Source organism: Pan paniscus, chromosome 18 (assembly GCF_029289425.2).
Source record: "Pan paniscus chromosome 18, NHGRI_mPanPan1-v2.0_pri, whole genome shotgun sequence".
NCBI lineage: Eukaryota > Metazoa > Chordata > Mammalia > Primates > Hominidae > Pan > Pan paniscus.
In genome coordinates, this window is record NC_073267.2 from 7,835,268 (window position 1) to 7,857,441 (window position 22,174).

Below are 22,174 nucleotides of genomic sequence, written 5' to 3' on the forward strand. Positions count from 1 at the left end.
GTGAGTTGTGCCTTGCGAGCTGATGGCTGGGTTCAGAGCCTTCATTTGGCTGAGGATGTCGGGGTGAGCCCTGAGGAGGAGGGGATATTTGGGATGTCCCTGGTGGCCAGTTCCAGGGTTCTGCCCCAAATATTCTTTTGTGAGAGAGCCCCCATCCCCTCTCAGGTACGGTTCCGTCCTGCAGGTCAGTGAGAAGCTGTCAGCAAGGTTTCTTTCAGGAAGCCCAACAATCAAAAAAGCTGCTGTTTAGACAGCTGATCTTTTGGTCTGAAAACAAACAAACAAAAAAGAAAATCCAATCACTGGGTCAAAATCTATATTAAAAAAAATATGGCTACTATTCCTGATCACGATTTTATTGCTGCCAAGAATGCAAGAATGTGCTTTTTTTTTTTTTTTTTCCTGTCAGGACCAAGGACGAGTTAGAGTCTTAATATTTTCTTTCGATTTGCAGATCACATCCTATTTTATTGCATAAAGACTAACGAAATCTACTAATGAATAATTATTACTTCATAAAATAAAGGGGAGGGGAGACCCGTTTGTAAGAGCAGAATGTTAATTTGGCCAAGGAGGGCTGGACAGGCAAGAATAAAAAAATAAATAAATAAACCATTGTAATTTGCTCCCTGCAGCCGACGGAGTAATCTCTTATCAGACACGGACTTCCCTACCCTGTGCATTTATAATTTGAGAGGAGCGGGTGTTCTGGGCTGGGAGAAGCCCCCTTCCAGTCGCCCGGAGCTGGCACGTTAGTCCAACAGGCTTGATTTCCACTCCAGCCTGGGCGGTTGCTCTCATTGAACAGCTTAGGGGCTGGTTCGCTGGCTCGGGGCTGCCTGCCCAACCAAGGCGAGGCACAGAGCGAAAGCTGCGCCCCAAACGCCCGGGGGTGCATCGGCGCTTCGGTGCTCTGCTGGGGGGCGCAGAAACCTCCTCCCCTCCCTCAGCCCAAGCTCCCTCCTGCCCCCAGCCCCTAACGTCTCAGCACTCCACCTCCTGAGGAGGGGAAATCCCTTTTCTGTGTTTATTTGGCAAGGAATCCGGCAAACGCACCGCCACCAACATCTACCACTGTGGGTCCCAGCTGGGCCATCGCGCTAATTGTCCAGCTCGCCTGATGCCGGGCGCGTGGGGCGCTCGCTCGCCTGCTCACCGGCAGAGGGTTTTAGCAGACCCAATTTAAATTTTGGTGAGTGTTTTTTGTAAACAAAAAATAATAAATAATCTAAAAAAAAGCGAAGGGGAGGGAAGGAAAAAAAGGAAAAAAAATCTTTCCCCTGGACCCATTTGACAAATGAGGAGACAGACAGCATCAGAACCAACGGAGTGAGCTTCAGTGTGAGTCAAAACCTTTCTTCCTCTCTTTCTCTCAATCTCTCTCTCTCTTTACCCTCCCTCTCTCTCTCTCTCTCTCTGCCTCTCCCCTCCCTCTCTCTTCCTCTCTCCCTCTCTACCTCCGTCCCACCCCTTCCTCCTCTCCCTCCCTCCCTCCCTCTCGCTATCCTTGCCCCCCTCCCATTTAGCCTCTTCGGGAGGGCAGCGCATCCCCTGCACCTTCCAGAGAAGTTCCCTCTGCCGGTTCTCGTGTCACCTTCACAGGGGTATGGGGTGGGGGGTCCCTTCCACTTTCCGGGGGATCAAAAAGCAGGTCCAACAACCCAGAAAAGCCAGACGACCGCGCGAAGGGAACCAAATAGTTTCCAGGTCCCCGCAAGTGTTTTAGTTGGAGGCAGAGGAACGCCGGGATCTAGCACATCCCCAGGCGGGGAGAGCCAGGGAGGAGGGACCGGCGGGGTGCGGTGGGGGGAGGGAGGAAGAAAGAGGGGGAGAGAGACAGAGAGAGAGAGAGAGAGAGAGAGAGAGAGAGACAGCGTGAGCCACCGGTCGTTGACTTAGATAACCAGCAAAATTAAAAAAGAAAAAAAAATTGTAGCGCCCAGGCAGAGAGCAACGTGATTGCATGCAAGCGTCCCCACTCGGGCTCGGCGGGCGCCAGAGAGACATGATGCAGCATCCTCTGACGGGGGCCACCTGCGTGGCGCTCCCCAACGTGGGCATGTGTCCCCAGCTTTCGTGTGCCTTGACTTTTATGTACTTACAGCAGGTAAGGCGCGCGTCTGCCCTCGGTGGCTGCTTTCCTGGGGCTGGGCCAGATGGGTCCCCGTGCGTACTGGGCTGCGCTTCGGTGCCTTATGGAGGTTCTGAGGAGGGGGCTCCCGCGTTGCGATGGAAAGGGTGGATGGAAGCCTCCCGCTCTCTGTGGAGCCCAGGCACCTCGCGCTGAGATGTTTCTGCACCTGTCTGAATACTTTAAAACCGCCTGATGCCCAGCCTGGGCACCGGGAGTTTGAAATGGAAAACTGCCTTTTCCTTGCTACCATCTTCCTTGTGTCAGTGCCTTTCGTGGTGATCTGAGTCTAAGACCCCTTTGATGCTAAGAGTTTGAATCTTTGTGGAGGCATTCCGGTGCCTGTAGTGTTAATTCAGCTGATTTAATAGAGAGTGGAAAGGAGAAGTGTGTGGTGTGTGGTGTGGTGTGTGTGTGTGTGTGTGTGTGTGTGTGTGTGTGTGTGTTTTCCTAAGTTTGTGTGGTGCTATATTCGGTCCGCATGGGATCGCAGCATTTGAATTTCTGGAGTGTGTCAGCCCCAGTCTGCCTTCAAACTCACTGGCAATGCTGTGAAGAAGGTGAGCTGTTTAGGATGTTGTCTTTGTTGGCATGTGTAAGGGTGTTTGTGTGTGTGTGCGTGTGTGGGTTTTTTTCTCCCTTTCACTTCTCCTTAGTGGTCTTGCTGAGGGAGTCTGTGTTTGCTTTATTTTCCATTCATTGTGCACATTTCAGTCTTTTGACAGCTTACTCTCTGTCTTTCTCAGGGTGTTTCCTTGGGACCCTCTCTGCTCTGTCATTCTTTCTTTATTGGAAGGGTTGCTTCCTGAGTTGGTTCCTGGGCTTGGGAAATAGCTCAGCACTGCCCTTGTAGGGTGACAGGCCAGCTCTCTGTCATTGGGCAGGGGCAGTGGATGTGAACTGAAGGGCTAGAAGGGGTTTTGTCATGCAGATGAAAATCCTTTCTCCCTGGCAGGATCTCCATCCTATTCTATGAAGGTTTACAGTGATTATACTCATTTTATCTGTTTTTCCATGGACTCACTTCAAGAGTACCATTTGTTAACATGAGTGTGTGAACAGAACTTCCTATGCAAGAGTTGAGAGTGGCCCTCTTCCCCAAGACCCTCAATTTCAACCTGTGTTAAAGGAAAGTATATTTTTATAAAATGTCAGGATTCTGTGTTGAACATTTGGGTGATTTTCTATCAAGTTGGTTGCCTCCAGTAAATATTTCTTAGGTGTATTTTCTGTTGCATGTCTTTTTGAGAACAGTCTTAAAAAAATCTTGGGAACCAATTTGTTCTTTTAAATAGTATTTTATTACATTCATTATTGAGTAAATCGTGCCAGAAAACATTTCCCAAGAGAGTATTGATAACATATTATATGCTTCATCTTCCACAATTTCTGTGCCTTTGCTGTGGGTGTGTGTGTAAATGTGTATGTGCATGTGCGTTTTATACCAGTTATTTCCACCAGAAGAAAATTCTAATGAGCATTTCTATAGATGCTAAGCCTCAGTTGGATTTATCAAATTATTACTGAGTTGATCTTTTGCCTTTTACATTTACTTCTTTCATGTTATTTATTAATCAATTTGAATATCATTTACCTAGCAAGTAGAATGCTATAGGTACTCAATGTTCTCCGTTCCTTTGTGTGGTGTTGTTTGTGTTTTTTTCAAAAATACATCCATGTTTCTACCTTCTAGATTTTTAAATTGGCTTACTCATTTGGGCACAACTTAGGAGAGAAGATAGTGACTTTGAGTGAGAGGTTATTCGTGCCATGAGAAGAACAAACATATAAGATAAACACAAAGGTTCTCAGCATCTTCCAGGCAGTCTCTCCCACGAGGAAAAACACCCCTGCTCTGGAAAGGGGAGGCTTGAAGAAAACATTGGCAGCCACAACAAATATTTAGAAGTGACTAAATCAGCATCATGGCTCCATATGAAGATAGATGGAGGGTGGATTTTGAAATGTGCTTTGGAATGCGTCTCCCCCTCCCCTGAAAGGACTTGCAATGCTATCTGTGAAAGTGTTTATAATGTGATATTATGACATAATGTGGGAATGGTGTGCGTGTGCGTGTGTGTGTGTGTGTGTGTGTGTATTTTCTCTGAGCTTCACTGAATACCTGAAGTATAATAAAGGCAGTCGTTTATTTTTGCCTGTCTCATTCAGAATTAGGTTTTCTAGCCCTTCCTGGAAGCTCACCGCTAGGGTGTAAGTGATATACCTGGAGTCATCTCTCCTGGCCATTACTGTCATGATAGTTCGTTTAAAAGTCTCAAGTCACTTATTTTATTTAGCATTCCAGACAATCGGCTGATTAAGAGTGTGAAATAGTTTAATCTGCACATACTACTTATCGATATGATTTATGTATCTTGTACCCAGACACCACTACTATATTTTTTATCTGCCTTTAATCTGTAGCTATTATTGGATCTCTAGCTAATTTTGGTGAGCAGAAGGGTAATCTTTGATCTCAAAGTAAATTGATCAAGTGGACGAATCAGGCAACATTTATGATAAGTAACACCTTCACTGAAAACAATTTTATTTTATAATTGTTTAGAAATAAACATAATTCAGAAGTCTTTGTCATTGAGATCACCAATTATGTAAGAAAGTAATCAACCCACATTGATCTTATTTTGGAGCATTTATCATTCTGTTTTATAAATCCACAAACTCTGATCACTGGCCATCGAGTCTTCCCTGAAGTATATTTTTCTGGAATGCAGTTTCATATGGTTATTTCTTATCCATTAGCTAAGGAAAATGACTTCATCAAATGCTTTCTTTGTCTCAGCATGAACATCCAACCTTTCCTCCTAAATTCTCACAGATTTATCCATAAGACAACTCATAAAAACAAAAATCAGTTGGGGTGCCTCAGCATCGGAGTCTACTCTGAATGGCCAAGTGTAAGTGACAACATATCACTTTTGCCACGAATAATTTATTTACTTAGGCCAATGAAGAAGCAACTTTGATGTTTACATCATTTGACTTATCCTGTTTCACTTATTTGTATGTCCCAATAACTTTTATCTAGATAAGTGTTTACTTACAGCTACGATTTCTTTTCTTTTCTCCTTCTCCTCTTTTTTCCTCCACATCCAAGATGTTACTACAGTTTAGAGCTGCAAGGTGGGATAATGCTAAATAGTTCTTTTGGCGTCTAGATATCAGACCCAATGATGTACTCACATAGGAACACACAAATGTGTATACATACACACAGACACATATACACACACACCTAGTATAGAGCATATATTTTGTGGTTGTCAACCACTTTCAGATGGAACGGACAAGTAGTCCTTGGAGCAATTGGCTTCAATCTTGCTGTCCAGGGAAAGTCCCTGCCTCAATCTCCTTTCCTGATGCACTGCAGTGGCTTCATGCTGTGTCTTCTTTGATGGTGAATCTTCTTGAAGCTGAACTTAGAACTCACATATCCCCAATACATAATCTTCCACTTTCCAAAGTAAGTACTCATGGAACCATTCTTGCTTTGAGGAATAATTCTGAATACAATTCCACATTAGGGGGTTTGCAGCAAGCTAGGTCAAAAGAGAACCTATTTTGTTTTCCTGATAGAGAAGAAATAGAAAACAGCCACACACACACACACGGACACACAGGACACAGAAATCTAGAGATGGTTTTTTCCATTCTAAGTAATAGAGGGCAAACCTTATAGCACCCATCTCATGGTAAGGTATGGTGAGGCAACAGACAGGATGGATGATGAGATTCGTTTTCTGATGCAAACTGCGTGTCAGATTCCACCCAGAGCTGTTTTTTTTTTTTCCACTGAGTTTAATGTCCTGAAAGAGGATCAGTAGCATATTAACTTAATTTTCTCTGTTCTTACACCACCAGCGTCTCTCAGTACTATTCTAAGAAAGCTTCTCATCTGTCAAGCCCTATCCACTGAGAACCTTTTTATCAGCCTAAATTTAAAAATACGTCAAATGCTTAAAATCCACATTAGAGGGGGCAGAAAAGAGCCTCTAAAGTGGGCCATGCCACTGTCAATATTCGAAGATTGGTAATTTTTCCCACTTAATGATGATCCATGTGGTTTGTTTTAAGTAGTGAAGTGGTTTGTACAAAGGGTAATTCCCAGTAAATGAAGCCATTGCTCACTGTGGACATCTTCAGATCGAAAGCAATTGAACTGAAACCTGCATATCAACCCTTTCTGTCTTTAATTAGAGAGCGATTCTCAGTTCAGAGAATCACCTGGGGAAGATGGGCCCTCGCAGGAAGGCTGCAGGCGTTGGGGAGGGTGGCCCCATGCACCAGCCACGGTTATAAATTTTGGAAACATTAGGTAGGTCATAACAATTATGACTGTGTAGAAAAGTTCAATTCTCATTGCAGTTACTTACCTTGTGTTACTCCATCTGATGATTTATAGGGGTCCAAATGGAATTTATCACATTCTTTCTTTTTGGCTTAATCCCGTGTTGATTTATTAGATAGTTCTGTGGATTGGGGGTGGTCGATAGTGTCAATAAAGCAGAAAAGAATTAGGATAGATTAGCTTCATGTCTGAATTGTTTAAAGGAATTTAAGTGGCTGGAATGAGCACATTTCCAGGCCCAGGTGGCTGCCCGATAGAAGAAAGGTCCCTCAGTCTCTTTCTAGAGGGATGTCTTACTTTGTAAACTGGTTAACCAATCTTTCTTGTTTCTCTGATCTTTTCCAATTAAGAGAAGGCATGAAATGTTAGGCTGTTATCAGCCAGGTAAGGCCCACATTTCAGGTGAGCTGGGGGTCATCTGTGCTTCCCCCCTTTGGGGAACCTATGGAGAGCTGCGTGTTGTGGACATGGACTGCAGGGCCACCTGGGCTGCCTCTGCTTTAAAATTACTTAATCCAACAATCACTTCTGAAAATTGTAAGCATCTGTTCATCCACAGACCAAAGCCTTGTGCGATTCGCCTGCCCTGCCTGCCATTTTGAGGCAGTTTCTGTGTTATAACATGCAACTGGCCGCTCCTGCCTTTGCCCGGCTGGAGAAAAGTCCGTGTTATTAGTGCTCACCCGCCATCTGTTTTCCTTACAGCTGACCCTTGAGTAATTCTCCAGTAGCTGATGGACTGAGGGTAGACAGTCTTTTTTAGGGTTTTCTGATTCATTTAACCAGGTTCTTTGCCCCAAGAGGAAACATAATGCTTGTTTATTCATATTGGCCGGGTAAAAACAGTGTAGTTTGTCAGGCAAATAATAGTCCTGTGGAAGGGAACGAAATTGCAGCATTGTAAACAAAATCAGGTTGCTGACTCTGTGCCTAAGGGGGCTGGGTGATGAGCAGGACATGTCATCCCGCGAATGAAGCAGAGCTGACAGGTGTGGGTGTAATTGCCCCATCTGCAGACACCTTTTTAATGGACGGGGAGAAGTGTCCCAGTGTTCTGTTTAATTCAATTAAGAAAAGCAAAGAAAGTTCCATTCATCAATAAAGTTTCCTATTGCCGGGTGCTGCCCAAGAGAACTCTGCCGGGCTGAGCGTTGGCCCGTGGCTGTTGGCATGATGCAGCTTGCCTCACCCAGCCCTATTGAGGGCGGCTGTGTCAGATAGGGTCAGCTCTCAGGCACAATGGCCCAGAAGAGCCCTGGCCCTGGCCCTTTAACCATGCTGAATACAGGCGAGCTAGCGAAATGAGCAATGGACCCGCGGGCTGCCTCTGCTGGGAGACACAGCTGGCCAGGGTTCTCTCTGAAGGATCCTGAAATGCAGTTCCTGAGCCTGGCATACGATTAGGAAAGAGCTTGTGTGGTTGGAATGTCCTGGCTCCTGAGAGGGTTTGGGGAAAGAGGCTTTTCACTGTTGTTTCTGATCTTCCTGTCATGCTATAGCCCTGATTGATTGATCCCGGCTAAAAAAGTGACAGAATTTGGAACCAGGGTTGGTGGGGAGGAGGTAGAGAGGAGGAGAAGATGTTGATCAAAACTGTAAAAACTGACGTTAACTGTGGAGCACCCATAGTCCTGTTGGTATGTTTTATCAAAACTTCATCAAGGGGCATACTTATTAACATGGAAATAATTGTCATGGTCCAGTATTTCTCAAACTTCAGACATTCACGCACCACTTCCTAAGTCCTGCCAATCTACCCATTACCAGAGTTGATATCTACTTAATATTTTTTAAAATTAACTTACATATTAAACATAGACTTGCCCAAACCAAATAAAACACAGTCACGGAATCACACCTGTGATCACACTTTCCCAGCATACATGTATTAATTCACCTGTCCATCCACCCATTCCATGTTGATGGAACTCCTGATAGGTTTATGGAACTCCAGCTGCCCTTCTAGACTCTCCCAGGGAGCAAAGCAAAGGCCCCTGTCCTCACAGATAGTCTGTTACATTGTTCATCTCTTTGCCATCTTGTGAACCATGCATGCAGTACAACGCTTTGGAAAACTTCCGCTTGGCCTGCTGGATTGCCTGGGAATCCTCTGCCGTGTCTGGTCTGGAATTACTCATTCCCCTACCTTGACCTAATTTGCAAGGGGCAGGGCTAGAGTTAAGTTCTTTGTGATGCTTTTTTTTCCATCTGCCAGATCAGCAGCCAGTAGTGCACAATAAAGGAAAATAGCCATACATTCAACATCTACATCCCAAGGAGGGCTTTAAGATGATGGGGCTGGGACTGGGAAGCTGCTGTGGTCCTTAGCACTCAGCCAAGCTCTAGCTGAAGAGCAGCCTTACCCTGTTTTGATCCTTTTCTTTATGTGTCTTGAAACAGAATCAAAATTAGGAAGTGGAACTGGAGTGGAAAGCATTCAGAAGGTTAGTGTGTGTTCCCAGGGATGCAATGATTATTTTTTTCTCCCCTTTTGTGGCCATAGAACAAAGTAGAAGCAACTGTAGGATTTAAGTGACTCCAATTTCCCAGGACTGATGAGTAAATGCATAAAAGGTTTAGTCTTGATGAGCCTTTTCTTTTTTTTTTTTGGCATTTGATGTTTGCTCAGGATTCACCTCAATGACTAGATTCCCCTTATCAAAAACAGTAACAAACATCCCCGGTTTTTCCCTTCCATAGATCAGCTTCCTCTTGCTCTGACTGAAGCCAGGCATGGGGCAAGCCCTGCTCTTATGGAAAGGTTGAGAGCAATATTGGTACCTAAACCCAGAAGGAACAGCGAGGTTTACACACTGCATTAGCCAGCTGTCCATCTCAAGTGTCTCACAAAATCAGATGAAAAACCCAGATCTATTTAGAGCCAGTTGGTATCATGGTATCAACCTTCCCAAAAGTACAGGTTTTTTTGAAAAATGGTAGTGTTTCTGAAGTTATACGTAGGACAGAAGTCCTGAGCTGAAGGCTCAATCCCAACTCTGTTATTCAATTAGCTGATCCAGCTGAATTGAGCAAGATAGTTGTTTTTTTTTTTTATTTGGGGCCTTAATTGCTCCTTCAGAAAAACAGGGATTAGAATAACCATTTCATACTGTTCTTTGTGAGATTAAGTAAGATGCAAATGGGAACACTTAGCTCAGTGCCTGGGATGCAGTGAGCAGCCTATAGATGTTTGATAAAGAAATGAAGGAAGGGCCGGGCGCAGTGGCCCACGCCTGTAATCCCAGCACTTTAGGAGGCAGAGGCAGGTGGATCACTTGAGGTCAGGAGTTTGAGACCAGCCTGGCCTACATGGTGAAACCCTGTCTCTACTAAAAATACAAAAATTATCTGAGCGTGGTGGAGCACACTTGTAATCCCAGCTACTTAGGAGGCTGAGGCAGGAGAATCACTTGAACCCAGGAGACAGAGGTTGCAGTGAGCCGAGATTGTGGCATTGCACTCCAGCCTGGGCAACAAGAGTGAAACTCTTTCTCAACAGCAACAATAACAACAATGAAACAAAGGAAGGCAATATGTTAAAGAAATGTAGGATTTGTTTATTGAAGCTGGACATAAACTTCTGCTTTCCATTTCTCTCAAATTAACATGATTAATACACCCATGGCCTGCCAAGGACACAGACACAAGGGACTTGGGTGTCACTCCGGGTCTTCTTGGTTCCACTACCCTGTTTGGGAGCTCTTCTCTTTCTTCCTCCGGTGAGCTGTCATTTCTGCTTGTGTCACTGGATTGTAATATGGCTACACAGCTCAATTAATGCTCACTGTCAGGAGGAGGGAAAATAAAAATTGTCTTGCTCTTGTCAGTAGCGAAGTTATTTACTTTCAAAAGCTGACAGAATCACACTGCAGGGCCTTCATTTATTTCCATTCAGAACGTCATTATTCTGTGATGCCAGAGACGTGGGCACACGTTGAAGTTTATTCCCATAAGCTTTAATATGGTGGGGCCCTGCTAAAGTGTAGATTGTCACCCAGGAGAGTCTGGGACAGTCTGGTGGGGCTCTCTGGGGGCCCCAGGGTGCCTGGGTGCTTGGCACTGATGTCTGGGAGGGTACCCCAGTTTCAGGATGGACCGGGAAAGCTGACACGTGCATTTTCATGCCCTGGATCTGTTCTAGGAGAGGCAGCGTGTTCCCCACTGCTGCTCTTCCTTCTGAAGCAAAACAAAGGGGTGTGGGACTCCTAGTTCCACATCACTCTTCATCCGGGCCACTCCTGGAATTTCTGGAAACACGAAAGCGCCTCCTGAAAGTGGCTTTGCTTTGTATCTATCTATTGTCTCTGCTTAAACTCGTGGACAGGTTCTCTCAACCAAATAATCTGTATAAAACTATGCAATTTTTTGTTTGTTTGTTTGCTCTTTCTTTCTTTCTTCCTTTTCCCCCTAAGGGTTTGCAATGAGCAGTTAACACAGGAAGGGGTTGAGTGGAGAAATTCTTTTCTTCATGGTGCAGTGGCAGAACCTTCCACTGGGGGTCTCCATTTAGAATATGTGACTCAGGATTCCTGAAGACTTTCTTTTTTCCTTTCTTTCTTTTTATCTTTTTTTTTTTTTTTTTTTAAGGCTCTTTGGTTCCGTTCAAAAAATGAGGCTCTTTCGGACAGCAGTAGGAGAGGCAGCTTGTAAGACCATTTAGGTAATGAGAGAAGCCAGCCTTCTTTCACAATGATGATCATAATAATAAAATAATTAAAATAATGAAATAATCAATAACTTTTATGGAGTGCTTTGTGACAAGCACACGACTAAGCACTTTTACATGGATTATCACATTTAATCCCCCACAAAAAAGCCTCCAGGGAGTTGAAATTAATGGCTTCATTTTTAGATGCAGAATCCAAGGCTTAGGTGGGAGAGCTGATATTTAAAACCAGACACTTTCGCCCCAGAACCGACACTTAGAACCACTATTCTGCACCATCCCTATGTCCTCCTCCTCACTGTGCCGGCCAGTGGCTGGTTCTGTATGATTTACGGAGAGACCTCTGCCAGGTTCCTGCGATGGAAGAATAGCTCCAATTGATGGAGTGGGCCTCTTTTCCTTTAAAGGCAGGACTTGCCAAAAGAGGAAAGAGTTCAGGCGACCTGTCAACTTTGAAGCTCTTCCCGATTTTGTTTTTTTAAGTCATTACGATTTTGTTTAATGAATTGCAACAAACCATGAGGCTGTTGGACTTGGGGAGGAGGGAGGGAGAGGGGAAAGAACGAGGCTGTGAGAATCATCAGCACTGAGAATGATGGAGTGTATTTCTCCTCAACCAATTCCAATCCCCAAATCTCTGTTGTACTGGGGAGCTCTCCAACTAACAGAGGAAACGCAGTCACTGCCCGGCACCGTATTAATGATTTATACACCACGAAACACTGCTTTTGTTCACTTGCGGGGCCTGGTCGTGTTCATAAAGGAATTTCAGGGAGTTGGGTCCTGCCTTGCCATGCTGTTTTGCTCAGTGCAGTGAAGACTGCTTCATAAATCAAAAGAATTTAGTGCTTTACAACCTTCCTGAGCTCTGAGATGGTGTGCGCCTGTGTGCGGTTGTGTATGTGTGTGTGTTTAATCAGATTCACTTAGAGACATTTTCATTGCCTTTCTATAAAGAATGAATGAAGAATGGGATGCGATCTGTCTTAGGTGTTTCAGGGCTGATTGGTTTGTTTCACAGTGGCATCACGGTCCTATTTGTTTCCCATTTGGTGTTTATGCTTTATGGTGTTGTCTGTGAAAATGGGCTGACACTCTTATTAGCATAAAGAGATTGAGATCACATTAGAATCCTCCGTCCTTCTATATCATCAAAAACAACAGGCAGGGGAGAGGGCGAGTTGACTGTAAGCCGAATCACCATTTGTTCACGATAAGTCAACAGGAGCTTGATGTGATCTTTAAACAATGGGGTTTTTGAGGCTTTTAAAAATGATTCTTTTTCAATTTTTCACTGAAAAAGAATGCTGCTTCGTTTTGAATGTTATCGAGGACATTTATTTTCCGGATTGGGAATTCTAGATGTAGGAAAGTTTCTTCTCTTGAGTAAGCCACAGAAAGCTCTAATTTTAACCTCCGCTTTTATTTTTTTCCTAATTGGAAGAAAACAAATCATAACCTCATATATTTTATTTGGAGCCCTCAATCAATCTTTCAAGATACCAGCCGAGAAAAGCTCTATTTCTTTTTTTTTTTTAATGAATTGCACTTGTACTTGTGTTTTCTTAATTATGTCATGCATTTCATTTTGTGTGTGGTGATATTTCTTTCCCTATAGAACTGAGAACTGAAAACCAACAGAAGACAGAGTAGGAGTTTGAGGGGGTAAAACAGAATATTTAGAAAATTAGAATGATACTTTAAATATTCCAGTCAACAGTAATATTTTTGTCTATGATAAAATCTTGATTTTAGGAAATGCTCTTGAGTTAAAAAAGAAAGATACGTAAGGCTTTTAGGAAATAAACATGTCATTTTAGTAGAATTCTGAAGTGAATACATGAAGGAATAAATGCAAAGACAAATGATTAAAGCCCTACTCTACCCTATCCCCCCCCCATACTGGGGGCTTGAATTTCTTTTACAAATGTGGAAGTTTTAGCTATCTGGTTCTTATTAACATTTTTGCTTATAATTTTTTTTAACTGTCCAGTATGCTTGTCAGTAATGATGAAATTGAAGCAAATATTCATTGTGGAAGATAGCCTTTTATAGTCTTCCTGAAAAGTGGAGAACAGAATATATATATATATATATATAAAGAACATTACACACACTTTTCATCATGGGACATATGATACAGCATTTTGGACTCGGAAAGCAGGTGTCCAGCAAATGCACTTTACATTTATATTGTACTGATTTTTGTATTTTTGTTTGTTCTCTATTATTTGAATCCGTGAGTGTCTCATTGTTTTTAATTATGTCTACATGGCACAAGACAGCAGTCAACATCTGCTCTATTGTTTACTTGGTTTACATATATCTTTGATGGGTTATTAAACAATCTATTTTTCAAACCCCAAACAGAAGAAACAAGCTGAACCCATATTATAGCATTTTGTAAAGACCCATTATGCAATTAGCACTTGGGATTTGTGCAAAGCTGGTGATTCACCCAAACAAACATCCCTTTATTCTGATAGTTCTTCCTGGCTTTGTGAGAAATATCAGTTTCCAAAAAAATAAAATCACATTTCCTCTTTAATCATGCAGCGTACCAAGAAGATTATGTGTTTATATGAGGGATGGATCCTTCACTTTGTGTATCAGAGAAAGATCAACTTTCCAAAATAATGATGTCTTTAATTCAAGGCAGCAGTTACTGTATTACATAAGACGACTATCTGCTTACACATAGCAGACTTTTGAGAGTTACATGGTACTATCGGAGAAGAGAAATGCTATGTTTTTAACTGTTTGTATAATCTTCCTAACACTGCATGATCTGTTTACAGAAGCCGTAGCTGGTCATCTCTTGCAAGGCATGTGAGGCCCAGAATGATTAAGTCACCTCAAATCTGATTATTTCTCTGAAGTCAATGGTTAATAATTAATTTACTCACTCATTCATGCAGCACATCCTTATTTAGCCTCTGTCTCAGAGATTGGGTTGGTCATTGAAGGGATACAGACAAGGAAAGCAGGTCTGCTTTTGTTCATGGAGGTTACAAGTCTGTGGGAGAGAGACAGGCCATGAGCAAGTGATCATCACATAACTGTGCCTTGCCAGGTGTGATAAATGCTCTGAAGGAAAAGAGTAGGAGTTGGATTCAGGGGTGAGGGAATCTTTTTTGAAGAAGTGACATCAAAGCTGAGATGGAGTGGGAGGTAGGCAAGGAGGTGGGGTCAGGGTGGAAGAGAGGATTCACACTAAGGCATAGAGTGTGTGTAGTGCCTGTTGCATGCCTAGGTGTCTTTAAGATGCTGGAAAAACAAAGGGACCAGGAAGCCAGTGAGAGAGGGGTAAAGAGACACATAAGGGCCAGAGACGACTGGAGTTTGGAAATCTTGACCTAGAGTTGGATTTTTTCCCAAGACGAATGAAGAAGACAGAACACACACACACACACACACACACACACACACACACACACACACACACACAAAATAAGAGGGTTTAGGCAGGAGTTAAATGACCATATTTAGCCTTTTTACAAAAGCCAGTTTGGCTTTTCTGCAAGAATAGAGGGAGACAAGATAGAAAGCTGAGGACGGGGGTGTCAAGTAGGAAGTCACTGCGATAATACTGGTGCAAGCTGATGGTCGCTTGGACTAGGAGTGGACAGAAAAGAAACGGCCAGGAGTAAAACGTTTTGAAAATCAAGCCTGAGATTCATCCCCGAAGCTGATGTTCAGCCAGAAGAGAAGAAATGCAACTCCCTGAAGTCAGACTTCTGCAGGCTTTGGTGAAGTCAGGTGGCACTGACCTGGGTGGTATGCAGCTTCATGGAAGTGAGTGACAGGCCAGTCTCAGCATATCTTAGGCCAAAGCTCCCGGAGCTCAGAAGTTTTCATCTGAACTCTACCATCACCACCACTATCACCACTGTCACCAATCCATTGCTATTATCACCACCACTATCACCATCGCCATTAGGACCGTTACCATCACCAAGCAACTGGTCTCATGTATTAGTTGGTAGCAGTCACCAAAGACAAAGGCACTCACCAGCTTGGCAAGGTGCTCTGTAGCATCCCACTTCTAATATGGTGGGTGAGAAGTGGGGAGTCAGTTTTATGAAATGTCCACTGAGCAGTACCTCCACCCGCTGCCTCCAGCCACAGGAGTACAGGAGTGAAGTGCATTCACGGGAATGTGAAACAGAACTGACTTTGAGTCTGAAACAAATTACAAATCTTATGGGCCTCCAACTAGCTCTATGGGCATGTGTCTTGACTTCTCTGCAGTTTCATTTCTACATTTATGAAATAGAGGTAACAGCAAGACCACAAAGACATAGCATTGTTAGGAGTATGGCACGAGCTAGTTCGTATAGCACCCCAGTACAGTACCCAGCAAACAGAAGGAGCTCAATACATACTTCTACTTTTGATGCTGGAAGTGATGGTGGTGATGGTGGTGGTGATAGTGGTGGTGACTGTGGTGGTGATGGTAGTGATGACGGTGATGATGTGAAAATGGTGGTGGTGGTGATTGTGAATGGTGACGGTGGTAGTGGTGGTGATGAAGGTGATGGTGGTAGTGCTGGTGGTAGTGATGGTGCTGATGGTGATGTAGTGGTGATAATGGTGGTAATGGTAGTGACGGTGGTAATAATGGTGATGGTGTTGATAGTGGTGGTGGTGGTGATGGCCATGGTAATGGAGTTGGGATAGTGGTGATGGCAGTGATGGTGGATGGTAGTGTTGGTGATAGTAATGGTGGTAGTGCTGGTGGTGCTGGCGGCTCTGGTGGTGGTCGTGACAGTGCTGATGGTGGTAGTTGCGGCGGTGGTGGTGGTGGTGATGATGTTTGGTGATGAGAGTGATTCTGGTTAGATGCAGCATGGTAGAATAGTTTCACACATAAGTACCTGGATTCAGATTTGGTTCAAGTCTACCACTTACCAACTTTGCACCATTGGGCAAATTATTTAACCTTTCTTTGTTTTAATTGTCTCATCTGTGAGATGGGGATGATGATATTCATTGTCATTATGAAGACTAAATAATTTAATGTTTGTTAAAATCAGAATAGCGTTCCTATAAACAAACTCTTAGACATAGCGTTTGTTAAATAAAGTGTCAGTGCAGAATACAGCTTTTAACAAAAAGGTACCTAGTGGCTTCTGGACTTCTGCTTTATTCTTGATTTTGCTTTTTATAGCAGGCTGAAAAGGCTGTCTTTGCCTTCTCTCAACCACCAGACCCACCCCCCATCTCTCCATGTGTTCTGCGTAGAACAGGTGTGTGGTGAGCCGAAGTTCTGGCAGAGTGCAACATGAAAAAGACTCCCAGTAATTATAAAAATAACAACGAAGGCTGCTTAGCGAGGTAGGCAGATGAGCACACCACTAGCCAGAATGATAAATAGCGCCTGCAAATGTTAGGTCCCAGTGGGAGTATGGGAACATGTGGGATGAACCGCACTAGAAGTTGGGCATCATTGGTAAGTTTTAGATGGTTTAGGCAGGCTAACTCCAGTGCCAATTTTTTTCTTCTTTCTTTGTTTTTTTATCCTAATTTTAAATCCTTCAGTTCCCTTTTGTCCCTTTGTTCTATTTTGGTCCTAAAAGAAGCATTCATCTTTGAGGCCAGCCAGGGAATCTCCAAGGAGGTGAGGTCTGTGCAGTAATCCTAAAAACAAATGGCCACCCTGGAGTCTGTGAATTTCCACGTTGAGCTCTATTCAATATTGCTGGGGGAGATGTAAATGAATGTGGTAAATATTTAATGGAATGCTGACATGTTGAGTCCAGACCTATGATAGGTGGGCGTGTAGAAAAATTAGTGCCTAAGCAGCTCAATAAGTTTACAAGCATCTGTAGAAGAGGCAAACAATTCTTGTCTGCCAAACATTATTTAAAAAGAAGACGTGGAGGGTGGTAGGTTGATTTCAGGTCAGTGTTTGTATGTCTGGGTCTGAATATAGTTTGGAGACTGTACAATCTGTTTGGCATGGCTCTGCAGCAGTGGGATTTCTCTGGAAGGATATTTTGGAATTCTTGTTCACCACCCACCATGCTTTTCCTGGGCCTCAGAAGAGATTTCAGCATCGAGGCGAGATTTAGAATGTGGGCACCTGAGTGTCGGTGCCAGCTCCTTAGTAGATTTCCAGGATTCCTTACTTAGCAATTACATCAACATTCTTGGTCATGTGAAGCAGGCAGAGGAAAGGAAGTAGGATTTGGGATCAGGCAGGTGTGGCTTTGACTGCAGGCCCTCCCTGCTCAAGTTGCCATGAATGATGTAAGGCCTCTGAGTTCTAATACCCTCATTTGTAGAATGGGGCTATTATGAGTACCAATACCAAGGACTTGTTAAAAGACTGGATGAGTCAAAGTGTTGGAGTGCTTAGAATTGTGTTTGGCACATAGTGAGACCTAGGAAAGGGTTTGTTAAAAAATTAAGCAGAACATATCTTCTAGGACTGCCTTTTATGCAAGTGTATGTATATGTATGCATTAATCTGTTTTTTTGAAAGTTACCTTTTCTTAAAAAAATTAATTTTATTGTAAGTTGCAGGATACATGTGCAAGACGTGCAGGTTTATCACATAGGTAAACGTGTGATGTGGTGGTTTTCTGCACCTATCAACCCATCGCCTAGGTATTAAGCCCTATGTGCAACAGCTATTTATCCTGATGCTCTCCCTTCCCCCACCACCCCCCAACAGGCCCCAGTGTATGTTGTTTCCCTCCCTGTATCCATGTGTTCTCATTATTCAGCTCCCACTTGTGAGTGAGAACATGGAGTGTCTGGTTTTCTGATCTTGTGTTAGTTTGCTCAGGTTAATGGCTTCCAGCTCCATCCACGTCCCTGCAAAAGACATGATCTCATCCTTTTTTATGGCTGCATAGTATTCCATGGTGGGTATGTACCACATTTTCTTTATCCAGTCTATCTTTGATGGGCATTTGTGTTGATTCCATGTCTTTGCTATTGTGATTAGTGCTGTATGCACTAATCTTACAACCACTTTTGTACTAGTCCAGAATTTATTAGTTTTAATGGATAGACACCCAATTCAAACTAGCTTAAGCAAAAATGGGGATTTGTTGATTCATGAAACTGGGATAATTGAAGGTCAATCGGTAGTAAGTGAATCATCATTTAAACGCTCAGCATTCTAATTGAGATATAAACAGATGTGATTGTAAGAAACACCATGAATAAAGCTCAAACACTTATAAATGGGTGCACGCCCAAGGAATATTTTAAGTATGTGGTTATATTACTTAGAGCAACCCCACAACAACCCTGTAAGGGGAGTGTTATTGCCCCAAATTTATAAGGGAATTAATTGAGGTTCAGAAAGGTTAAGTAACTTGCCCGGGGAAAAACAGCCAGGGATTTTCAGAGCCCAAATTTGGACCCAAACTTCTTATGGCTTCAATAGCTGAGTTCCTGATCAATATGATACATTGCTATTATGATAAAAATAAGTACTTTTTATTAGTAAACTGGAGACCAGAGAAATTATCTATCTATCTATCTATCTATCTATCTATCTATCTATCTATCTATACATGTACATGTACATATACATATACATATACGTATACATATACATATATTGTTTGTTTGTTTTTTGAGATGGCGAGATGGTGTTTTGCTCTTGCTGCGCAGGCTGGAGTGCAGTGGTGCAATCTCATCTCACTACAACCTCTGGCTCCTGGGTTAAAGCGATTGTCCTGCGTCAGCCTCCCAAGTAGCTGGGATTACAGGTGTATGCCACCATGCCCGGCTAATTTCTTGTGTTTTTTATAGAGACAGGGTTTCACCATGTTGGTCAGGCTGTTCTTGAGCTCCTGACCTCAAGTGATACACCCTCCTCGGCCTCCCAAAGTGCTGGGATTACAGGCGTGAGCCACCATGCCTGTCCCAGAGAAATATATTAAAAAAAAAAAACAAACGTGAAATACATGGAAAGGCAGCATAACATGGGATTATGAATGGGGCCAGATTTACCCTTCACAAGCCGTGTGATTTTGGGCAAGTTACTTAACCACTCTGTGTCTTATTTTCCTCACAGTAATATGAAGATAGTCATAGGATTTACCTTATAGGATAGTTGTGAAGATTAAGTGAGTTAATACACAAAGGGGTTAGAAGATGTCTGGCAAATAATAAATGGCATATATAGTTTATTTTAAAATATTTTAAAATAGATTGTCATGTAAGAGCCAGAAAGGAAATGAGGTCACTCAGGGTGGTTCCTCTTTTGATGTCCCCAGGGTGTCCCACAAGGACACTGCTAATCTGGGAAGTTGAAAATCCCACCTGTCAGAGGCTCTCTGTTGCCACCAGCTGCCTGGCCATGACATCGCAGAGAAACCATCTTGCAGCAGTCAGCCCCTTGGCTAATCCTCTCCAATGAGAGGTTCAGCTGCACAGCTTGGCACAGCTTGGTTCTGGGTCCCTCACATCTCTGTATTGTCTGCAAAACTAGGCTGTATAGTCTCTGAAAACACAGGTTTATCTGCTACCTCCTTTTCTCCTCCAGTGCTATATTTGGTGGGTTCCCAGTGATGGCTAATACCCATTCATTGGTCTCATAACATTTTTTTTCCCCTGGTCTGAAGCTGGAGAAAAAAGCTTCAGCAGAGAGAAGCCATCTCCTGTTCTGAGATGACTGCTAGTTATCGGACAAGGGAATGAAAGATGTGTTTTGCACTTCTTAAGCACAGACTTGCTTTTACAATATGGGGTGCCTTAGCACCTGCCCCATGTTGTTTGACCTTCTTGCCACCTTGAAAACCTGCCCCCTGCCAAGCTGTGGTGAATGCTGACTGGCAGGTTCATAGCATCAAAGTCACAGTGCTAGTAAACACGTCAACGTGATTTCACGTGAGAACAGCCATCCAAGCTGTTAATATGAGCCAGCCTTAAGGGATTTTGACTTTACCCATGCCTGCCCTTAGTAGAAAGTACAGCACATCTTGCTACCTACTTGGAAATCTGATGGACAGTCAGAAGCTCCTCTGGAGTCCTTTGGTGAATTTCACAAGAGCCATCAACTCCCTACAATGATGGGGAATATTTGGGGAGTTACGTGTGCAGTTTTCTGGGATGAGGGCACAATTCAGAGTGGTCCAATTTCAGAGTGGTTCATGCATCAAAAATAAGATTGAGGTACCACAGTTTCACCCCTAGAAGAGGCGCAATGGTATGGGAAAAAGCCAAGGAGAAATCAGCCCTTGAGGTGGAGATGATGCCTCAGCTTCACAAAGAAAGGGCAACCTAATAATGTCTTTATCTGTGCTCCTCCTGCGTTCCTTCCCCTTCTGTTTTCTACTCCATTGGTTATTCTTCCCTGGTGTTCCCTGGTGATTAGCCCATTTCCATGTGCCTCGGACTTTCTCTTGCTTGGGAGGCATTTCCCCACTTCCTGAAGACTCAGTGGTGGGTGGTGTAGGTCAGCTCTTCTCCAGCCATCAAAGTCTTCTCCTCCTCTCTCTGCTCTTTGGATTTGTATTCCTTTACCTCTAATGACTGTTGGGATGGTTGAGATTGACTGAGGGGTGGAGAGTAAAGGAGATGAAGAAACCACTCAGCTTGAGTTAAAATGTCCAAGCTAAGACTAGGCACATGGCTCATGCCTGTAATCCCAGGACTTTGGGAGGCTGAGGTGGGAGGATCACTTGAGCCCAGGAGTACAAGACCTGCCTGGCAACACAGCGAGACCCCCATCTCTGAAAAAAAGTTTAAAAATTGCCAGACGTGGTGGTATGCACCTGTAGTCCCAGGTTTTCAGGAGTCTGAGGCAGGAGGATTGTTTGAGCCCAGGAGTTGGAGGCTGCAGTGAGCTATGATCATGCCACTGCCTTCCAGCCTGGGTAACAGAGTGAGACGCTGTCTCAATAAATAAATAAAATAATTTTCTAAAAAACCAAGCCACCATTTCTCAGAGTATATTAATCCATATCGCATTCAAAAAAAAGAAAGCCTTCTTATAGTATTTAGCACAAGGGAGTTTCGTAGTTTTGTAACCTCTCAGTTCATGGGTATAGCTCTGTGTTTGACTAACTTTACGGCCTTGGCCAATTCACTTCCCCTCTCATGGTCTCAGTGTTCTTGTTACTAATGTAGTAAATGGAACAGACTCTACTTCATAGGAATGAAGAGGGGATAAACTGAGATAACAGATACAACGAAATGAGTACTGTGTCTGGCACATAGTAAGCATTGAATAAGTGGTAGTGACTCTGTTAGTGATGATGAAGAAGATGAAGATGTAGGAGGAAGGAATGAAGAAGAGAAGAAGCCAAAAGCCTAGCACAGGGCTGATACATAATTCTCAAAAAGCAGATAATCCAATAGATAGCAAAATGAATGGTGAGTGGGTGGGTGGGTAGATGGATGGGTGGATGATGAGTGGGTGGATGGATGGATGGTGTGTTGGTCATCAAATCAGTTTTGGAAAGTCTGGATCAAACAAGATCCAGCAGGTTTTTGTTTTGTTTTGTTTTGTTTTCTTCTTTACAGGACTTCTCAGGTGCTTTTATATGCTAATAGTCATCATGAATTCCCAAGAGGAAGAGAGGGCAAGCTGAATTTCTCCAACTCATTTGACCATGGTGTCCTTTTTACAATGAGCCATCTGATGAGCCTTCTATCCATGCAAAGTATGCCTTGCAAGATGCCAGTCCAGCACACTTAGTTTCTAAAGGGAAAATAATACCCAGAAAGCTCAGGTGGTTCAGCCAGTTCAGCAACTGAATGGAATTAGTACAAAAATCCTCATTTACCAGTCCTGGAGACCTGTGCTGTTAGGAGTGGCCTCTGTGTCCAGCTCCTGTAGGGACCTGGAGCACAGAAGGCAGAAGATGTAGAGAGTGCACAAAGAAAAGTCTAGCAGAGTAGCTGCATCCTCCCCCCTTCTGAGAGGCCTCAGGGGGTATTTGTTTGCCTCAAGCAAGGTCAACAAATTCTCAAACCCAGTTGCCATTCATCCCCAGACAGGTCAGAGGTCGGTTCCTGAAGCATTGTTGATCTCAGCAGA

General features: G+C 43.4%; 1 protein-coding gene across 34 annotated transcripts in view; it reads left to right on the forward strand.

Annotated features, from left to right (window-relative positions):
- RBFOX1 (RNA binding fox-1 homolog 1) overlaps positions 1-22,174 on the forward strand; it is a 2,479,284-nt gene that overhangs the window by 2,067,981 nt on the left and 389,129 nt on the right. For 3 of the 34 annotated variants that reach the window (XM_063598345.1, XM_063598353.1, XM_063598355.1), the window contains exon 1: positions 1,364-2,107. The exons of 25 other annotated variants lie outside the window; for them this stretch is intronic. In XM_063598345.1, coding sequence (XP_063454415.1) covers positions 1,964-2,107 — 144 coding nt within the window. In that variant the 5' untranslated portion in view covers positions 1,364-1,963. Of the gene's footprint in view, positions 1-1,357; positions 2,108-22,174 lie in introns of those variants that run through there. 6 more of the 34 variants (XM_063598330.1, XM_063598336.1, XM_063598331.1 and 3 more) reach the window with 5 other exon arrangements.